We start from the raw sequence: 21,277 nt of genomic DNA, 5'->3' as shown, positions 1-21,277 counted from the left end.
GTTTTCCAACATGTTTCATTATTCTTTTTGAACCGTCCCACTTTGAATGGAAGGGAAAGGCATCTAGAAGTCAACAATGTCAAGGATCTTTTGGAACATCATGAACTTTGAACGAGGGTTGGGATTAATAACCGGTGTCAGGAGAGTTCCAGTAATAGGCTACCTTGTCGATCATGCATAGTTCAAAGAAATCACCATTATAGATCTCAAATGCTTCATATTGCGGCCTGTTTTAAGCATTTGCAGTAAGGGTATCAATGGACTGGGTTTGGGTTGGACCCTTCCGAATCAAAATCAATTTGAATGGGTTGGACAATCCAATAAGACATTGAATTTGACCAGTCCAGATTTAATGATCCAAAGTATTTATTGGATTGGACCTGGTCCATCCGTAATGTTTTATGTTGGATTGGGTTGGGTTGATCCAATTTCTAGTCGATTGACAGGAGATCAGAGTAGAGGTGTCAATGGACTGGCTTTGGGTTGGATCCGATCTGAATTAAAATCAATTTGAACAGGTTGGGCATTCCAATAAGAAATGTTGAATTGGATCACTCCAGGTTATAGTCCAAAGTATTTTATCGGATTGGATTGGGCTGGTCCATCTGTAATGGACTCATATTAGACTTAGACCAGATTGGGTTGAACCAATATCCGGTCCATTGACGGTCCTATTCGGCTGCTGGTAATTTAGCAGTGAGAAAGGGAAAATGCCCAGGTTTTTGGCGCTTTTGACATCATACCATGGTTGCTGACAGCTTAGCTAGTCATCTATAACACTTCAGTTTAGAGAGGGAATGATACCTGTGCTGGTCATTATGTTGTGATGCAAGAGTACCATAGTGGCTACGAGCCTGGCAAGATGCTATTGTCTATTAAGTTCAATACAAGAGTTGGTTGATCAATTGGAAATGGAGTCCGAATCTGCTGTGCCTACTATGCTGTGGACTGCGCTGTATTCCTAGTAAGATCAGGACATTTGTCCATTATTTGTACAGCTCGTCTCTCTCCCAATTCAGGTTGACTGGTCAGTCCATCTCTCTCTCATTTCCTCTTTTTCTCACCGAAATCCCTACATTTGTCCATTATTTGTACAGCTCTCTCTCTCTCTCTCTCAATTCAGGTTGACTGGCCAGTCCATCTCTCTCTCATTTCCTCTCTTCCTCTCACCTAAATCCCTTGTTTCAACTGGAACCCAAAAACTGGTTGTCGGCATGATTGCTTGTCTGAAATCTAGACGAGCACTGACAGATTTAAGAAGCCAAAGCCCTGATATCCAGATGTCTAGAAACTAGGCATTTAATAGCGAGATCTCACTTTCTTCTTATGCAACTTGATTGGTTTCTACTCCAAAACACTCATCAAAGTGTGGCGTTTACGTCCATCCAAAGCAACTTGTCTTGGACTCCAGCGTTTCTTTCTTTTTTTAGAAAGATCTTTTTAGTATTTCAGATGATCAAAAGATGTATTGAGATTTTGAGGTCTGTCTTTAAGGGAGTGTTTGTTTTTTTTGTTAAATGGGGGCAATTAAATTGGTAGGTCCTATGAAAAAGAAGGAAACCTATGTTAGTACTTTGGTATTAGTGGGTCCTATGGAAAAGAATGATTCCCGAGCAACTCATTTATTTAGGTAAGTAAATACCCTATTAAGACTTAGGTAAATAACTATTATACCAGTGCGGAAATTTGCTAAAATATAATGGGACAAAAGTGTTCCTTCAATAAAGACCATTTTATGGACAACATTTCTAAAGTACAGTGGTCATTATATAACTCTTCTCCTGGGAAATAAAAGGGCACAGCTAAATGTAACTATCCAGGTAAGTATTTCTCAAGAAACACTTGCGCATTACTGAAAAATGAATGAGGCGTGAAGACAAATACTGTTTGATAAGCGGCTCAGTTTAATGTGATTTTAAAAACGTGTTTAGAGGTTAGTTATTTATGTGAAAAGACAAAAAAAATTCATTTGAAGCTTCTTGAAATTTGTCATTTTCCAGTAATTTTTGGTCTTCGGAGCTTGCTGAAGCCCAGAAGATTGCATGGAAAGACTTGCTAAGCTCTGCCTTAGTTTTCAAGAAGATGATTCGTAGATTCTGTATCATGAATCTACCCTGTGATGCGATAATGGGATTGGAAAAAAAAAAGTGAATTTAAGGATTCAAACCATGGTTTTTAAAAACGAACTGGTCAGGGGTTCAGTTACTGGTTCGAACGGTTTGACCGTTTGATTTGAATGGCTGGCCCGTTCTGACAAAAAAATCAAAAAATTAAAAAATTGGAAATTGATCAAAACGGTTCGAACAGTTAATCAGCCAGTTCAGCAATTTGCTGATCAAAATCAACGGTTTTGAGGGAAAAAGCTGTTTTGGAGGAAAATGGAATTGATCAAGTGACTGATTCCTGATTTTTCTGGTCTGACCGTCCGGTCCGGTTTTGAAAACAATGATTCAAACCCTCTTGTTTAGTTGCTTTTGAATTCAGGTCTTCGGTGAATGGATATGTGGGACCAAAATGATTATCCATACACGAAAAGGATTATTTGCACATATACGACAATGTTATTGTTCGTCACATAGAACCCCCATAGCAAGCTACTTGAAATGGTTCCATTGTTGAGAAATTCAAGAAAGATGAAGCCGCCTTCGTGGTCGAAGAGATTGAAAAGTAATTTCAAATCCCGTGAAACCACAATTGGGGGTTACTCAGGTTTTATTATGAGCTTGGAAAGAGAGGCGAGGTGGGAGTTGCAACGGTTCATAGCATTGATACTCTCGATGGGAAAAACATTGAGCGTATCGAGATTTCTGTCAATAGTTATTCTATTTTCTTTTTTGGTTTAACAATTTAACATTGGACATGTCACATCAGTATTTATCGATGCTTTTAACTTTATTGGTGAGAAGATAGACAACAAAGGGGCTCTCTATTAGTTGTTTAACTTAAAGGATTTAACCACAAGCTCGGGTCATATGAATCCGCTTGATTGGAGGAGTTGGGATCTCCTAAATAAACACGTTCCAACCCCTGTCAACTTCTGTTTACAGAAAAGAAAAAGAAAAAGTGAGAATCTATGATGCCGAAAATATATGGTATGGGAAGAGTTTTGACCAATTAAAACTCATCTATTAATTTTGATAAATAACACTTAATTGGACAGAAGTTTTTCAGATATCATATTTTTTTTTATATCATAGTCAAATCCAAAGAAAAAAGAACCGTATCAACTTCATCACATTTCACCATGAGACTCGGACCCACCAACATGATCTGACACTGCACAAGCGGTTCTAGATCAATTTTATGGTGGGCTACTCTGTTTGCCGATCGCTTGATGAAGGAAAAGGACGTTTGCAAAGCAAGCAATTCTCATAAACTATAGTGGAGATTTCAACAATACAGTCATCAGACTCATCACCCTTCTTAAGCCACCCAACCAGTGACTCATTATCGCTTTCAACAACTAAATTCTTAAACTGGAGGTCCCAAGCAAAGAGCAATCCATCCAGAACAGCTGACACCTCCATTTGAAGAACTGAGGCAGCTGAAGCTTTGCCACACTTGGCCTCCACAAAAAGACCAGCATGATCCCTAATTACTAAGCCAAAAGATGCTATATTACTCCTTCCTCAGAAAAGCTTCATCTACATTAATTTTCAACCAATCAACCCGAGGGGGAGTCATAAAAATTAAAGATCCAGTTGAGCAAGAAACATCATTTTGACATTTTTACAAACAGTCTTGAGCACAGCTCCAAATAACAATTATATGCTAATTTGTATTGAACCATTGATTGACCCAAAACGTTTCAGATAGGAACAACAATAGTACCGCAATTACAACCTGAATCATGGTTTAGTCCTTAGTTTGAAATAAGAGTTATGGGTGACGCATTCAGAATTGCTTTGTTTGAGCCAATGGAGATTTCTTGACACTGATTTTCAAAAGGTCTAAAATATTAAAAACCAAAAAGAGAAACCCTTTAAGATATCCCAATTTGTATTGTATCTAACTAACTATGCTTGTAAAAAACTAGATTATTAGTGATGTAGTAAGGTCTTGTCACTTGTCAGCATTTTCCTGAGTAATCCTGGATTCCTGGGTTCGCACTTTATATGGGGATATTTTAAGGAATTAAGGATACAGAAATCCTGATTTCGGGGGTGATAGGGATGACATCATGTCCACTTGAGACTATGTTTTGTCACTTCAGCTGTTTTCTATTTCGTTGTTTATAAGCAATCTTGTATTTTTTAGGCACATCCAAGCTGAAAATTTTCTTGTGGAACCGACATCAATTTACATCATCTTCACTTAACCCTTAACCGCATTAAAACTTTACATCGTCTTCATTTAACCCTTAGAAGTTTGCAAGTCTTGCCTTGTTGTTGTTGTGGCCCAATGAAAACTTTTGTCTTGATGCCAACTTGGCCAGATTCAACCTGCGCTATTGTATATTTGTATGGGCTTGGTTGGACTTTTGGGCTTTGTGTTGAGCCCAGGGCTAAAAAGTTGGGCTTGACCTTGACTTGAGATAGGCTTACTCTACATTATCTTACCAGAGTCTAAACTGAGCCTGCTCCGTCCCAATCCAAGCCTATCCGTATATTTTGTATCTATTAGGGTATGAGTCGGTTTGGTTTGGTTCTATGGCAGAACCTAAAACTTACCCTGTTGGAGTTGGTTCCAAGTTTTTGGAACTGATACCTATTCTATGAAATCAGTTCTAGGGTTGGTTCTGGGTCTATTCATGGAACCTGTTTTTTGTCTATTCTCCCTCTTAAAAAAATGAAATATGTCATTTCAAAAGTTGATTTTCAATAATGATAATATATAATTTAAAACTTATATTATGTTTATTGATTAAATTGAGTAACTTAATATGTAGATTATTATAATATATTAGCATATGGTTCAAAATTTATCATATTATAATTTAAATTTTATAAATATTACATTTTATATTATTTATTATACACATTCAAATATTAAAATGAAAACAAATGATCAAATTACTTAACTAACTCAATGATCAAGTCAGACCATAGCTTTTGTAACAATGAGTGCTTGGATTCAAATTTTTACATTCTTAAAAATATTTTAGAGTTTATTTCCAGGCAAGTTCGGTTCCAAGGCTGGTTCCACTAAGGCCAATCATGGCTAATTCATCAAGTCCATTCAGGTAGGGTAAACCCCTTGACCTTGGAACCGACCTGGGTAGGGATTGGTTCCAAGAATTTGGAACCAGACCTACCCTATAATAGAATGGGTAGAGTTGGTTCAAGGCCGGTTCGGGATTAATTTCATTGGATAGCTCACCCCTAATATCTATGTTACTTATACATGTATCCCATGCATTATGCATTTCAGATCTCCTACACTTTTCTTGCACTTTGTCTTGCGTTTCATTACCTGCCCATTTACATATTTATGTATATATAATATAATAAAATATAAAATTTTAACATATTTTATATTTGAAAAGGTATATTTGATAGATACTAAATAAGATAATGTTAGTTAAAAATGTTTAATTTATTAATATATAAATAATTTAGTATTTTATATCACTTTTATATAAGGTCACCTTATCAGAATTTAAACTTTAAGTTATTATTTATAGCTTTGAGTATAATTAGGTCTATTGGGACTAGAACGGTTATGGTTTGTGATTTTGTCATGATTAATAATCGGTTCAGACTAGATCCATTGACAACCCTAATATATGTTTGGCATTGATGCTACAAATACAACACCGTTTTCTTAGAAAAGGGTGTTGCTGATGTGTGGGTTGGAAGAACCACTTTCTGTTTGGAAAAGTTGTTGCTAGGTAGGACGTTTCTTGAAGCAACAACAACACTTTCTGTTTGGTACCAATGCTCCATGTCTATTTTCAGCACTAATACCCATTATAGGAAGTCCACATCACTGCCACAGTACATCCTCATTGGCAGCAATGAGCTACAATATGAGAAAACGCCAAATTCAGTGTTGCTCCAAACTACGCCTTTTCAATTTCCAAGGTGTGGTTTAGAGCACAATTTTTTATGGAAAAATGGTTCCAAACAAATAGGCATTTCTTGGAGCACCGTTTTTCCGATGTGGCGCTGATGTATCACCGTTTTCTGGAGCAACAACATCGATGCCAAACAGATGGTTGTCACGGACTGAATGAAAGTGTAGGAAAAAAAAAGTGAAGGAGATCTAAAACAATACCAACAATGCAGGAGGAGGTTACATAAAAAGAAAACAGGACAAAAATTGCCTACAGAATTACTTACAAATATCCATCTTTAATAGTTTAGACCAATGTTTTAAAAACTGATCCGAGGCCAAACCGTTTTTGCCTCCGGTCGCAGGTCATCGATTTGACCGGCTAGGTCAAACGGTTCAAACCATGCCATGTCATCGCATATGTGTGTGTATGTATATATATTAGCAACAAAGAATGTATAAATATGTTTTAGATATGTTATATGTATTATTTTATATTTAATTTATGTTTTTAATTCGGTTTTAAATTTTTTATTTATAAAAATATTAAAAATTGCAATTTGAGGTCAAAAAGTTTTTTTTTGTGAAAACAATGGGACAATGTGATTAAGAATATCGGAGTACAAAGTTATAGCCTCTAAAAGTTTGTATACATTGAGTATGCAACCCACGACCTGGTCACCAGATCGAACGGGTCAACAATTGATCGGGTGGGTCAAACGGTTCTTGACCAAGTCAATGCTTTTTTATCATATGATGGATCTTGATTGAACCAGACCCAAAATCCTGATCAGATGACGGTTTGAACGGTTCAACTGACTAAATGAACCGCGGGTTAAAAACATTGGTTCAAATAGTGCTTCATGTAACTATTGTTTGGGGGGTCACTAAACCTGACAAAAAGTCGATCAAACCCGTAAGCCAGGCTTAAAAAGTGGGTATTTGGCCCTTTGCGGTGACCCGGATTAAAAGGTGCCCTGGCCCAATCCAACCCGAAAAGGAATCTGGGTCGGGTCATAGGCCACGTCGGGATAACATGTTTTAAAACCCAACATTTTGTGACATGGATGGTTGACCATTCGAAGCAGCTGATTTAGAGGGTTAAACCCATATTTTTGGTAAAAAAATTGTTGATTTAGTGAAAGACTAACTGATGCAGGTGGTTGAACCATTGACTCATCTGACCAGTGAGTCAATGCTAACTTAAAGTTGGCCCAAGTGCCCACCCGGAAATCGGCCAAATGCGCTTGAACCTGACACAAACGCAACCCGACCCGATTGCCAGGTCTAGCGACTAGCGAGTACCTAAAAGACCCCTCCCCGCTCCCCCAAAACCTATTTCTTTCAAGCTTATCATTCAACAGCTGGAGAATGCCTTTTAAACAAGGGATCCACATCCAGCTCTTGTTCGTTAGTTAGTTCCATGAATCATGATCGCCATTGAAATTCATTTTTTGTTTCTAGCCGATAGAGCCAATCAGCCAATAGGCCCACTCCAACCATCACCTGAACTTTGCTCATATTCTTCTTGTGGGGAGGGGTTGGGTGCGGCCCACTGGGGCTCAAGTTGTGTGCAGATGGGCCCAATCCAACTTTTGTCTCGTGCTCTGCTCCTCCCGAGTCCTGATTCTGCTGGTTTTTCTCTTTTTTCTTCTTCCTGTTTTGCTTTTGCCAATAGGAAGAGGCGAAGAGCTGGTGAAAACCGAAGCCCAAGAACCTTTTCAACCTGGTCTGGTCATCATACCAAATGGCTGTTCTTTTCCCCTTCTGTTTTCTTGACTCCGAAGATTTCAAAATTTAAACACTGGACGTCTCATGCATTTGTAAGAGCAGTTACGGTGGGCTACTACAACTGTACAAGCTCGTTACGTTCAGGATGAGGATAAACGTGATATCTCACATCGTGAACTCGAATTATTTGGAATATCAATGGCTAAACTGAAGAGTTGAATCTCTTAGAACACACAACACGCCTCCGGCCTCTCCAGTCTCCACCCTATTTGCGTGAATTAGATGGAGCACCAATTGCCTCCCTCCTTCTCCATGCCTTTAGAGTGGATTCATGATTCATCATCTTGTAAACATGCAACACATGAACCATGTTTTGATAGATCATCTCATAAGGCTGGGCTACTCCTCAAAAAGTAAGCTCCACTGGCCCACTCAGCTGAGAAGGAAGTTAAAGTTTGTTATTTGTTAACCAATTAGCCACGCCTCTAATTAACTGCAATCAACTTAATCTTTCTGATTACTTAGTAAAATTCAGATATCACACTTGTAAGAGTAACTGAACAGCCTACGCCAATTGTAGCCTGGGATAATGTGCACCAGAGGGAAAATAATTAAATGACATCCGTTTGTAGCACACACCTTCTGATTCCTTATTTGGAATCTGATGCAACTGAACAATTTGTTGAATGATTTGGATCTGCTCCAATCCGATCCAATAATATCTAAAATGTGCTTATATTTACATAAAATTAGTATGTATCTATTAATAGGTTTGAATGTCATTTCTCTTTACTAAATTGCTAAACAAATCTCTTTACTAGATAGTCATAAGTTCAAGTCCCAAAGAAACCAATTTGTTCACCATATACAATATCAAATGTATTTGTTTAATAATAATAATAATAATAATACTTTATGAATATCTATATACCCATATTATATAAAATTAAAGAAATATAGAGATCCATACTCAAAATATAAATTTGTAGGCTGCAAACCCTTATATTTTGTATTATTTTCTATGTATATGTATTGTATATATTTGTATTTATACTTTTTTCAAACTGAACCTTAGGGTCGGTTTGATTTGCAGGAATAGGGGTCTAGAATGAGAAATTAGAATGATTCCAACTATTTGATTGGGCAGAATTGGAATAGCCCCCTTCCTTGTGTGGAAGGAATATCCCGTTTCAACTGATTCTATTCCTATCTAAACCAAACAGGCCGGAAAATAGACCATTCCAATTTCGGTTCCGATTCCAGCTTCAACTGTAAACCAAAACATATCCGTAGTTTCTAGAGAATCAAGCGTAAAAAGCCTTTGCTGAGGCGTTGGCCAATGGCCTGTGGCTCTCACATCCCCTTAAAATGCTGCCCATTTTTCTAACAGTTTGTCATTCATTAACTATGGCCAGAGACTTGTCATTGCTTGCATTGTGGTTAGATCACAGAAAGTGTTCACAGAAGCTAGCCCATGCAAAATTGGGTTTAATGGAGCCCCATTTTTTTCTTTCTTTTGGTCTAATACAAAGGAAAAGGCAAAAAGCTCATCACTTAGACCAACAGAGTTACTTACTGCATTTGGTATGGATCGTTGTGAATTTGTAATTTACTTCTGCGCTTCATCCTGCCTACAGCGCATCTCTAATACAAGAAACATTCAGTTGAAGTGGGACCCAGCCTAGAAGTACGCAGTAGTGGCCCCTCTTTTTGGGCCGTCCATCTTGGATTCTTGGGCACAATTTGTTAGCCGTTCCTGTACTCGGTTAGTTGTGTATTAAATGGTTTTCATTAATTCTTTTTCAGATTCCTCAGCTGTATCATCAGCTCTCAAAGTGGGTCTATGATTACATTGAAGCATTTCAATCAGTCGGTCGGTCATGCTTATCAACAAGTGTTGTACGTTTATTTGGTGGAACCAAGCAGCACCTGATCAGCCGCCCTTCACGCTGCAACAAGATTCTGAGGTGTTCATGATTCATGATTGCATCGGGTGCGAATTTTCTGCTGGAGCGTTGTAACAGCGAAAGCGTCGTGTTAAAACGCTCCTTGATTGGCTGAAAGAGCATATCTCCATGGCATTTTGAGTGATGACCCCACACATCACATATATTCCATAGTCCCAATATGGTGATGAAGCACCAGGTATTCTGCTGCTGATGTTTAACTGCGGATGGAATCTGGTCATCAATCTATACAAAGATGCCTTTACAGGATTTAATGATATGGGGACATTCTTTCTTAAATAAGACGGGGGTTTTCTGGGGAAGACAAGAGAAAAAGCCATAAGTGAGTGGGAAATTGCTTGTCCCATGCAGAAGCCCAGGTGGTGGAAGAAACCTGACGGTTAATTTCATTACTCTTTTATGAGTAAAATGTGCGAAAGTGAAATCATGTTATTGGAAATTGGCCTGTCTCCTCCTTTCTTTCTTCTTTTGTTAATTTTTAACAGAATTACTCCCTCCCAATATATATCATTCCTCCCTCTCTCTTGGATTCCCATCTTCTCTCTTCAGTTTTTCTCTATCAGCCAGGCGGACGGCCAGTCTCTCTCTCTCCGTCTCTTCTTCTCTGTTGCTTCTGGTTTCTAATTTCTTCAACCTATCGATCCATATTCAATATACTTACACGCAACAAGATGATGAGAGAGTTCTTGCCCTGTATAGCCATGATCATGGTTCAAATAGGCTATGCTGGAATGAACATTCTGAGCAAGCTGGCCATAGATTCCGGCATGAGCCCTCTTGTCATGGTTACTTACCGACAGATCGTCGCGACCATTATAATCAGTCCATTCGCCTATTTCTGGGAGAGGTATATATAAATATATTCACTCCTACTTTATTTTTCTTGCTAGGTTTCTCTATGAGAGTTGCCGCTTCTTTATGTTTCTTTCTTGCTACTTGCTAGGCTTCTCCATGAGTTTCAGGGAGAGTTATTCATCTATACATCTCACGTATGTAAAAGAGAAAATAACCTTGTTATATGAGCCGCTACAGTTTCTCTCTTCTTCTCATTTGGTCAATCTTTGTGATTGAATTCTTTTTTTCTTTGCTTTCACTGAATTCTACCTTTCTCTTTTCGTTTCTTTCTTCTTCCTCTCCTTCTCTGATAATTCGAAAATGAAGCTCCTATCAGTTCATCAATGGAGGAGATTTTTCTGCAACAACTGAGCCATCTCGAGTAGAATCCTATAGAGCTTAGCTTAGACTTGAGATACGAAGAGCGAAATTTTGCTATTTTTATTGACCAAAATGCCCTTGAATTTATTACAAGTTCCAACTCAACAACAAGTAATCAACTAACCCTATTCCTTTATTGGAAATCTAAAGAAGTCAATAATGCTATTTCAGTTATTCTTCGCAGCTGAAAGCCCGAGTCCACCTTCCATTTCTGTATTACGGACCATTTTTATCTTGACGGTCACGGGAGGATCAGTCACTAGAGGATCCGAACTTGGATTCGGGCTGGACTCCAAAAGTCCAAAGTTCTCTCGAGAAGCCTGCCGTGTATCTGATCTTTACGGATCGGATCGTCGGATCGGGCATGATAGAACTTCTTATTTTTAAATATAAATTTATACATATACGTATTTAAATAGATTCTAATGCTATATTTTATATACTAATTTTTGTTGTTTATGTATTTGTGATTAGAATTTAAAGAATATGTTACGTGTATCCTCGAAAATTTACCGGAAAACAAGGTGAAGATGCGTGCTAATTTAAAACTGGTGAGAGTCGGGGCGGGCCAGCTCAAGCCTATATAATGGGACTGTAACACGCCTTCGTAGATGGAACACTTCCATTAATATTGAAATGAAAAACCTAGCTTTCTTTCTTGTTCGTTTATTGTACCTCTGACTGTGGTGGTGGAGTCAATTTTTTTTTTTTTATTGGGGGTCGATTTATATGTATAACCTTCCCCAAAACTTGATAGATATGAGTATGCATAGAAAAATACACTTATTGGGTATTGGATTTTTTCAGTTGCTCATTTGAGTAGTTTGAAATTTAAGTCAATGGTGACACGGTTTTTTCACCAACTTCCACTTAACAAAATTGGGTAATTTGAAAAATGTAGACTTGGACTTGAGTTATAACCCTTATCATAGATACAAAGCCCGAGTCGGTCCATGATCACCCATTATTTATCTATAATGCATCTCTGTCCTTATTTTTGACCTAATTTCTTCTTAAAATGTCTATTGCTGACTGGTGTAGGAAAACAAGACCGAGGATCACATCAGCCACTCTCTTTCAGATTTTTCTATCCTCCTTGTTTGGGTAATTTTTTTTTTTGTTCTTATAGTTTTCACTTTAAAATAATTATTAGTTAATTATAAAAATATAAATCTTAGTTCTCTAAATTTGGACAAGTCTACGTGGATGACTAATGTACGTTGGATCTTGTTTTTTGTTTTTTGAAATTAAGACTGATAATTTGCTTGCATTTGCAGGATAGCCGGGAACCAGTGCCTTTATTTTATTGGGCTCAAATATTCCACGCCAACCATTGGATGTGCATTGACTAATTTATTACCCGCTGTGACTTTCATCATGGCTGTTCCATTCGGGTATTGCCTTGATTCAATTCTTTCATTTGGAGAGGGTTGAACCCGAACCCATACCCGATTTCATAACCTAAGCTAGCCCCGATCCAAAACGTTTTATCTTGGCTTTTTGCTGAATAAGCTAAAATGAGTCTTTTAATTTGTTGTTTATAGAATGGAGAAAGTGGGACTGAGGAGGAAAGCAGGGCAAGCCAAGGTATTGGGTACGGTAATGTGTGTAGGAGGTGCAATGCTAATGTCATTTTATAAAGGAATCCGTATCCCCATACCGGACTCGGCTATCCACTGGAGATATGTGGATAGTATAACGGAAAGTGGGTCTAGCAATGACAAGGTCACGCTTTTGGGCTCTTTAATTTTGATTGCAAGTGTAATTTCCTGGGGAGCATGGTTTATAATGCAGGTAAGGATTTTAATTCTTGGTTCATTCCATTTGAGTATTGGTAGTAGTGTAGATTGTATGGAAGAATTATGTGAGGCCATTATTCCCGTTGATCAATAACCTTTGTTCGACTTTTGATAATTATACATTTTACAGTAATTGTTTTTTATGGCTAAGTGATATCTATCTCTCGTAGAGATGGATAACCTTTTCATTTGAGGGAAAAGTTGCAAAAATATCATAGAACTACAAAAAAAATTGCCCTTTTTAATTCTGAAAATTTATGGGTAACAGTGGTTAATTGTTTATTTTTTTTTTACTTGGGAACAATTTTGATCAAAACACGGATAAATGCATTTGTCTGAACAAGTGTTTTCACCTAGGTAATGAACAGACCCTACTTGAAAACCTCATTTTCAAAGATGTACAATTGGGATCAAACTAAGTAAGGAGATTATATAGTAATGAATACTACTATCTAACTTGTGAATTAATATAATTTGAGGGTATTGAGAGTTCACGTGCAATGATTTCAGGTCAAAGTGAACAAGACATTCTCAGCTCCTTATTCAAGCACAGCATTAATGTGTCTCATGGGAAGCATTGAATGTGGCATCATTGCAGTCACAGCCGATCACCAAGTATCTGCATGGTCTTTGCATTCAAGCATCAGACTCATTACATCTTTGTACAGTGTATGCTTCATAAACTAATATTGTTGTGTATCAAGATTGATTACAGTTACAAACATTATTTTAATCAACTCATTAAGGGCGTTTTCTACAACAAAAATACTTTTGTTTTCATTTGTTTTATTTTGATATTGCCACGCCAACAAAAAAAGTAAAAATATGTTCTTGAATTGTGTTTTAGTCTTGGAAAGTAAAAAAAAGTTGGTTTTATGTAAAAAACAATACATGTTTAAAAAAAAAAAAACACAAATTTTGTTATACAAAAATTAATATAATTGATGGAACATGATATTAAGTAATCTAATGAAATCATGTTCTTTAAACTAGAAATCAAGAACATGTATTGATCTTAGTTTTGAAAACAAAAACCACATATTAACGATCAATATGTTTTATGCGTTTCTGTTTTAAGAATAATTTGTTTTCAAACCAGCTAGTGGTTTGGTTTTGTTATTGGAACTTTGTACAATAAAGAAACAATTTATATTGGAGAAGCGGGTCCTCAATATAAATTGTTAGCAGCTTTTCTAAATCAAGGGCTTGATTTCTTCATGGGGATGCTCATAGCCACTTTATATGTTCATTTTGATTTAGAGTTTGAGAGTACAGATCGAATGTGCCCGATAAACCATATTAACCATGATTTCAGGGGCTTGTGGCATCTGCTTTTGCAATTTACCTAATGTCATGGTGTATTGAAAAGAAGGGTCCTCTCTATGTTTCTTCATTCAGCCCACTTTTATTGGTCATCGTGGCTGTGATTGGATGGGCACTACTAGCAGACAAGTTGTATATGGGAAGGTAAATTCCCCCTTAATATAGTAGTTTCCTAGCACCAGGTTTCTTAATGCCAATCCATTCAATTTATATATCGAAATTTGAAAGAAAAAACAAGAAAAAGGAAATGGGTAAATTGATTGAATGGTTTAATTTCATCTTGTTTCAGTGTTGTGGGATCTGTGCTGATAGTCATGGGGCTATATGCCGTCCTATGGGGCAAGGATATGGAGATGAAAGAGAAAAACAGTGTTGATGAAAAGAACTTGAGCTTAGAAGGAGAAGAGGATAAGGAGAAAGGTAAATTGGAATTACCTGTGTATTCAAATGGCCGTGCTTGAGATACAAGCTGAATTGATGTCAAGAGAGGTCAGCAAGCATTCTATTGAGTGACATCTGTGGATCACGAAGGAAGGAGAGAAGCTGCAAATTTTTACAGTTCTCTTTTTCAGAAAAGAAAAAAAAAAAAAAAAAAAGCCATTGTAGTTTTTATTGTACCCCTTGTGTTTCTCTTCCGGCGGTGGTGGTAAATGTCCATGTAATCGACTTAGTAGCTTTACTTGTAATTTAGACCCGCCTTAAAAGTTAAACTTCAGTAATTTTAATATATATATATGGTGGTGGTTGGTAAATGCGAGTTCCAATCTTAATATATATACTACTTGGTGTGTACATGCTTTGTACCAGTTAATTCCAGATAATGACAATAATAATAATAATTAAATTAGACATATTTATGATATTTTTATTAATCAAATTAAAATAATTAAATTGAATATATTATTAAAACTTTTGAATACATTTATACCTTTTTCAAACAAATAAATAAAGGATAATTATATATATAGATTCTAAATATGATGAAAATCTGTTCGGTATCTTTGAATGTTGACTTCTGAAAAATGTCTATTTTATTGTTTTACCTTTTCAAATATATCACATAACTATATCATAATAATGTATTAAATGTAATATAATATAGTATATTATAGATAACGTATTATATTATTCATCAATTTCATCATTTAAGCTTTGTCCCAATTATATGGAATCGGCTATCCCACCTACAATACTTTGTTCTGTTTAATGCTATATATTATACATTGAAATTATATATCATCAATGGGAAGATTATTTGGGGCTTTCGTGACCAATGGCAACATTATAAGAGGTTAACATTGTTGAAATAACCTCTTAATTTAGTGTTGAATGTGTTTAAAAGGGAGATTATGAATATTTAAAACCAAATAAATAATGACCTCTGAAAAGTTAAACGTTAGAAGTTTAAAAGTAATTCCCATGCTACCGAAAACCACAAGACAAATTAATTGAAGACAATTTTCGAAAAGATAAATGATATGGAATCCTTGGTCCTAGGTCGAATCGTTGAATAGTAGAATACTTGATTAAATAGGCTCTGATATTATATTAATTTATATTGATATAGGCGCATGGATAAGGCCTAAGACGGTGCCATGTGACATCGGCCGAATGCAATCCCGGTTGCCCATTGTCAATTACCTCCAACCATTCCCAAAGGCAAGGTCAAAAGTATAAATAGAGGTGCCCTCTGCAAGTAAACTATTTTGTTCACTCATGCTTTCTAATTTTCTTGTTTTCGAGTGACTTCGTCTGAGTTCTCACATTGGACCTTGTCTATCCCCTCATACACATATGATTAATTGGACTGTTGGAGCCTTTGCCCTGGGATAATACCTAGGGCCTTTGAAATATGATTTCTTGCTCTCAGGTTGCACACATCAATTTCGACTAAGGAAGTAGATTTACCGTGTTGCCCTTGGCCTATCTTTGACAGTAACAATTAGCGCAGTCTGTGGGAAGCGTTGCTAGGACATTCCCTAAGTGAACACTTAATTCAAAACAACTAAGCTTTCAACAATGGCTGATAAACAAGACAATAATCCAAATGCTCAGAACCTGGTCACCGTGGACCAATTCAAAATGGTCCTCGATAAACTAGATAATATAACACAAAGACTAAAATAGCCGAAGCGCCTGACAGGAGGTCGTCCACAAGGTAGCAGCCCCGTTGGGAGCCAGGGGCAGTACAATGGATGCTCTACTCATGCTCCGTTGGTCTAGCGACCCCTTGGCCCTCGCAAATCCAACCCCTTAGCGTCTAACAGCAGTAGCCGATGTGCGAGAAAGCCATCAAAGACTTCTTGCCTCCCCAACCAATGGGGAGATGATGCTGTTGGGTCCCGCGACAACCGTCGAGACCATAATTGTTACAACCGTGCAGGGAGCCACCGGGACGAAGGCAGGCGCTCTAGTCACTACAGTCCTCCTCCAAGGGTTGGAGGCCGACTCCACGCTTATCCCTTGCTAGTATCGGACCTCTACGACCTCCTCAATGACTGCCAAGCCTGAAGAAACCAGGATGTACTAGAATCCAAAATTTTCAAGAACTGGGCTAGCCTATTCCACGTTAGAGAGGACAAGGACGATGCATAGGCCCACATCGATAGATGAATCAGCAACTTATAGGGGCAGATCGGTGCCATGAAAGACAAGCTCCGATAGGTGAAGGAGGGCCAAGGTGATGCCTCCACCAGTTAGAACCCCTCATCCACTAGAATTGACACCTTCATTGACTCCATCACCTCAGAGCCACTTCCACCTCTCTTCAAGGCTCCCACACTAGAGACGTATGATGGAACCACCAACTCGGACGACCACTTGGAAAGCTTCCAAGCGTTCATGCTTCTCTACTGGTACTCTGACGCCCTGACATACCAAGCTTTCCAGGCTACTTTCAAGGGAGAAGCATGTAGATGGTTTTTCACACTATCGCCGGTCCATCAATTCGTAGGAGTAGTTCTTCGACCTCTCCCTCTCCCACTTCATCAGCAGCCGACGGTGCTAGAAGAACGTTGTCTCCCTCATGTCAATCTGACAGAAGCGCGGAGAGAGCCTCTGGTCTTACATCGACCACATTAAGAAGGAAGAACTCGAGGTCCAAGACCTCGACTCCTCAGTCTCCATGCATGCCGCCGTCAATGGCCTTTAGCTCGTACCCCTCAAGTGTTTCATTGCCAAGACATTGCCCAAGAACAAGGCAGGATTTTTGAAGAAGGCATAGAAGTACATCGTTGTAGAGGAGGCCACGGCCGGTGAGCACCTCCAAGAGAACGAGGCCGACCCCAGCTGAGGGGCCTCAAAGAAGAAGAGAAAGGATAGAGACGGTCGTGGCCACGACCACCAAAACAACCACAAAGACATTGACAAGAAGTCGTCAGCCCCATCCTTCAACAAATACACACCACTCAACTCCACCCAAATGCATATCCTTATGCAAGTAGGCAAGGAGGAATACATGAAGTGGCCAACCAAGATGAAGAGGAACCCTAAGAGGGGTATCCCAAAGAAACACTATAAGTACTACCATGGCATCAACCATGACAGCGAGGACTGCTATGAACTCAAAAATGCGATTGGATCCCTCATCTGCCAAGGCCACTTGAAGGAGTATGTAGGCGGCAGATATCGGTTGCCTGTCCTCACAACAACAGCAACACACCTTGGTCGAGTCATCGACGTCATCGCAGGGGGCATGACCTTGGGTGGAGTCTTGGCCTTAGCCCGAAAGTCCTACGCCAAGAAACTTAGCATCCAGAGCCTGAGGCCCAAGAAGCTAAAGACAAACGATGTCATATCCTTCTCGGACAATGACCTAAAGGGAGTCTTGGTCCCCCATGGTGATGCATTGGTGGTGTCGATGACCTTCACCAATTACATGGTAAAGAGGATACTCGTAGACAACGGATCATCAATGAACATCCTCTTCTACGATACATTCGAGAAGATGAAGTTGGCACCAGATCGGTTGCAACCGGTTGGCATGCCACTAGTCGGCTTCTCCAGAGCCGTCATCAAACCATTGAGCTCTTGGTAGTAAAGATAGGCTCCCCATATAAAGCCATCATCGAGAGGTTGACCCTTCATGCACTCAAGGCAACCATCCTCCTACCACCTCAAAGTCATCCAAGGGAACTAGCAGACAGCCAGACAGTGCTATGTGGTGGCACTAAAAGGCAAGAATAAAGAAGCCCTACCGTTGGAAGGGCTTGACCCTTGGGATGAACCAGCGAGTTGAGGCCAGCCATCCGAGGACTTTGTCTCGGTCCCCCTAAATGTGATTGAGCCCGAGAAGACGATGTGCGTCGGGTCCATCATTCCTTTAGACACTCTTTCCACTTACATGCCCGAAATTGACCCCTTGGTCATTACTTACAGGCTAAGCGTGGACCTGAGATGCAAGCCAATTTGGTAGAAAAAAGAGGAATGTTGCACCGGACTGTTGGAAAGCCATCGGGCAGGAGGTAGAAAAGCTACTTGATGCCGCTTCATCCGGGAGGTATACTATTCTAACTGGTTGTCTAATGTAGTCATGGTTAAGAAGGCTAACGAGAAAATGGTGAATCTGTATTGAGTTCACAGACCTCAACCAAGCTTATCCCAAAGACAATTTTCCTTCACCGAAGATCGACCACCTCGTTGATACCACCACAGGGTACGAGCTACTAAGCTTCATGGATGCCTTCTTCGGAAACCACCAGATCAAGATGCAAGCCGAGGACGAGGAGAAGACCCCGTTCATCATAGAGCATGGCACCTATTGCTACAAGCTCATGCCCTTCATCCTAAAGAATGTTGGAGTAACCTACCAACGGCTTGTAAACAAACTCTTCAAGGATCAGATGGGAAGAAATGTCGAAGCCTATGTGGATGACATGGTGGTGAAGAGCCTGAAGGCTGACCAGCACACCTCAAACCTAGCCGAGACCTTCACAGTGCTAAGGAAGTACAACATGAAGCTTAACCCCAACAAATGTGCTTTCGGCATCACCTCAGAAAAATCCTTAGGTTTCATTGTCACTCAATGAGGTATAGAAGCCAACCCAGAGAAGATTCAAGCCATACTTGACATTGAGCCACCTCGGTCCATCAAACAAACACAGGCTCACCAACCGAGTGTTGCCCTCAGTCAATTCATGTCAAAGTCGATCGACTGCTGCATATCCTTCTCCTGAGCCATCAAGAAGCTGAAGGACTTCCAATGGACTGAAGAATTCCAGAAAGCCTTTGATGAGTTGAAGTCTTAACCCACCTTGCCCCCTCTGCTCACACGGCCCCTTCCCAGAGAAATGTTGTTCCTATACCTCTCGATCGGGGTGAGGCCATTAGTTCTGTTCTAGTTTGAGAGGATGAAGGCGTGCAGTGGCCAATCTATTACGTCAACAAGGTCCTCTGTGACGCTGAGACCCGATACCCTGAAGTGGAGAAGATGGCCTTCGCATTGGTGGTCTCTGTCGAGAAACTTAAGCTCTATTTCCAAGCTCACAGCATCACAGTGCTAACCAGCCAACCCCTCAAGTTTGTACTCGCCAAGCCTGAGATCTCAGGTCGGCTGACCAAATGGGTTATTGAGCTATTAGAGTTCAACTTATACTACCAACTAAGACCTGCCATCAAAGCACAAGCCTTAGTGGACTTCCTGGTAGAGTGTACCCTCAGCAAAGCCCTCAACCAAACTCTCGCAGAAGGTGAGGAACCTTGGGCGACCTGGAGGTTGTTTGTAGATGAATCCTCCAATGTTTAAGGAAGTGGAGCATGCCTCATACTTCTCACCTCGGATGACAACGAGATAAAGTATGTATTCAGATTTGGCTTTCCAGCCTTCAACAACGAAGCCGAGTATGATGCCCTGCCTGTCGGACTACAACTTGCCAAAGATCTCAGAGCCCAACACATCAAAGTCTTCAATGACTCTCAGTTGGTGGTGAACCAAGTAAGCGATGAATATGAGGCTAGAGAACCAAACATGGCTAAGTACTTAGCCAAGGTACAAAAGCTAGCCCAACACTTCCAACACTTTGCCTTGTAACAGGTCCCATGGGCCGAGAACATGAGGGTTGACGCCCTACCCAAGTTGACAAGTACCTCAGGTTTGGCCCTTGGCTACACTACACATGTTGAGAAGCTAGCACGACCTAGCATTGAAGAGATATAGGTGCTCATAGTGCAAGCCGAGTCCTATTGGATGGAGAGTATGTGCTCCGGGATAGCCACGAAGGCATCTACGGCAACAACCTCAGAGGTAAAGCCTTAGCACAAAAAGCACTAAGCAAGGGTACTTTTGGCTCACCGTACAGAAAGATGCAGCCGAGCTAGTGTAGAAGTGTGACCGATGCTAGAGACATTCCAACATCTCCCATCGGCCATCCACAATCCTCTTGACCCTTGGCAGTCCATGGCCCTTCTCCAAGTGGGGAATGGACCTCTTCAGCCCCTTTCCTCAAGCCACGGGGAATAGAAAGTACCTCATCATCGCAATAGACTATTTCACTAAGTGGTCGAAGTCGAGCCCTTGGTGACCATTATGACCAAGATGGTCCAAAATATCTTCTAGAAAAACGCCATCTATCACTTCACCATCGCCCACTTGCTCATCACAGACAACAACAAGCAATTCGACAATGCCAGGTTCAAAGAGTGGTGCGTGAGTCTTGACACCAAGTAGCGGTACACCTCGATAGGTTACCCCCAAACCAATGGCCTAGCTGAGGTAACTAACAGAAACATCTTGGAAGGACTGAATACAAGATTGGATAGAGCCAAAGGCCTCTAGGCTGACTAGTTATGTAGTGTCCTATGGCCTATCGGGTGACACCTCAGATAGTCACAGATGAGACCCCATTCAACCTGACTTACAGGACTGAGGTCATCATCCTAGCAGAGATTGGCTAACTAATGCTTCGAACGAGGTGTACAATGAGGCTGAGAATGATGAAAAACTCAAAAACAATCTAGACCTGTTGGAAGGCATTCGAAAACAGTCTCAACTCAGAGTCACGGCCTATTAGCAAAGGGTTGCCCGATATTACAACTTTCGAGTGAAAGAGTGACACTTAAAAGAGGGTGAACTCATCCTCAGGAAGGTCATGGTTCCCGAGCCCAAAGTTGGAAAGCGCGGCCCCAACTGGGAAGGACCCTATAGGATCAAGCAGGTGGTCAGCCTCGACACCTTTTGACTAGAGTACTTGTGCGGAAGACGGTACCTCGTACTCGGAATTCTGACAACCTCTTGATGTACTATCAGTGAAT

General features: G+C 39.8%; 2 protein-coding genes across 2 annotated transcripts; both read left to right on the top strand.

Moving 5' to 3' along the window:
• Positions 1–9,919: 9,919 nt before the first annotated feature.
• Positions 9,920–14,781, top strand: UMAMIT25 (nodulin MtN21 /EamA-like transporter family protein). Its single transcript, XM_088974942.1, has 7 exons — positions 9,920–10,539; positions 11,949–12,011; positions 12,185–12,301; positions 12,452–12,701; positions 13,217–13,375; positions 14,022–14,173; positions 14,319–14,781. The coding sequence occupies exons 1-7, from the start codon at positions 10,364–10,366 to the stop codon at positions 14,488–14,490; spliced, it is 1,089 nt and encodes a 362-aa protein (XP_088831068.1). The 5' UTR covers positions 9,920–10,363; the 3' UTR covers positions 14,491–14,781.
• A 2,669-nt stretch (positions 14,782–17,450) lies between these two features.
• LOC148867820 (uncharacterized) lies at positions 17,451–18,065 on the top strand. The gene has a single exon (XM_088976512.1). The coding sequence runs from the start codon at positions 17,451–17,453 to the stop codon at positions 18,063–18,065; it is 615 nt and encodes a 204-aa protein (XP_088832638.1).
• Positions 18,066–21,277: the final 3,212 nt, after the last annotated feature.

Source organism: Nelumbo lutea, chromosome 3, assembly GCF_056320005.1.
Source record: "Nelumbo lutea isolate HS-2025 chromosome 3, American lotus-T2T, whole genome shotgun sequence".
NCBI lineage: Eukaryota > Viridiplantae > Streptophyta > Magnoliopsida > Proteales > Nelumbonaceae > Nelumbo > Nelumbo lutea.
This window is presented reverse-complemented; position numbering and strand designations above follow the sequence as displayed.

Coding starts and splice junctions, on each gene's coding strand:
- UMAMIT25 (XM_088974942.1), top strand. CDS start 10,364: ATGATGAGAGAGTTCTTGCCCTGTATAGCCATGATCATGGTTCAAATA. Junction 12,302..12,451: donor ATCATGGCTGTTCCATTCGG/GTATTGCCTTGA, acceptor TGTTGTTTATAG/AATGGAGAAAGTGGGACTGA. Junction 13,376..14,021: donor TCATTACATCTTTGTACAGT/GTATGCTTCATA, acceptor CCATGATTTCAG/GGGCTTGTGGCATCTGCTTT.
- LOC148867820 (XM_088976512.1), top strand. CDS start 17,451: ATGCATATCCTTATGCAAGTAGGCAAGGAGGAATACATGAAGTGGCCA.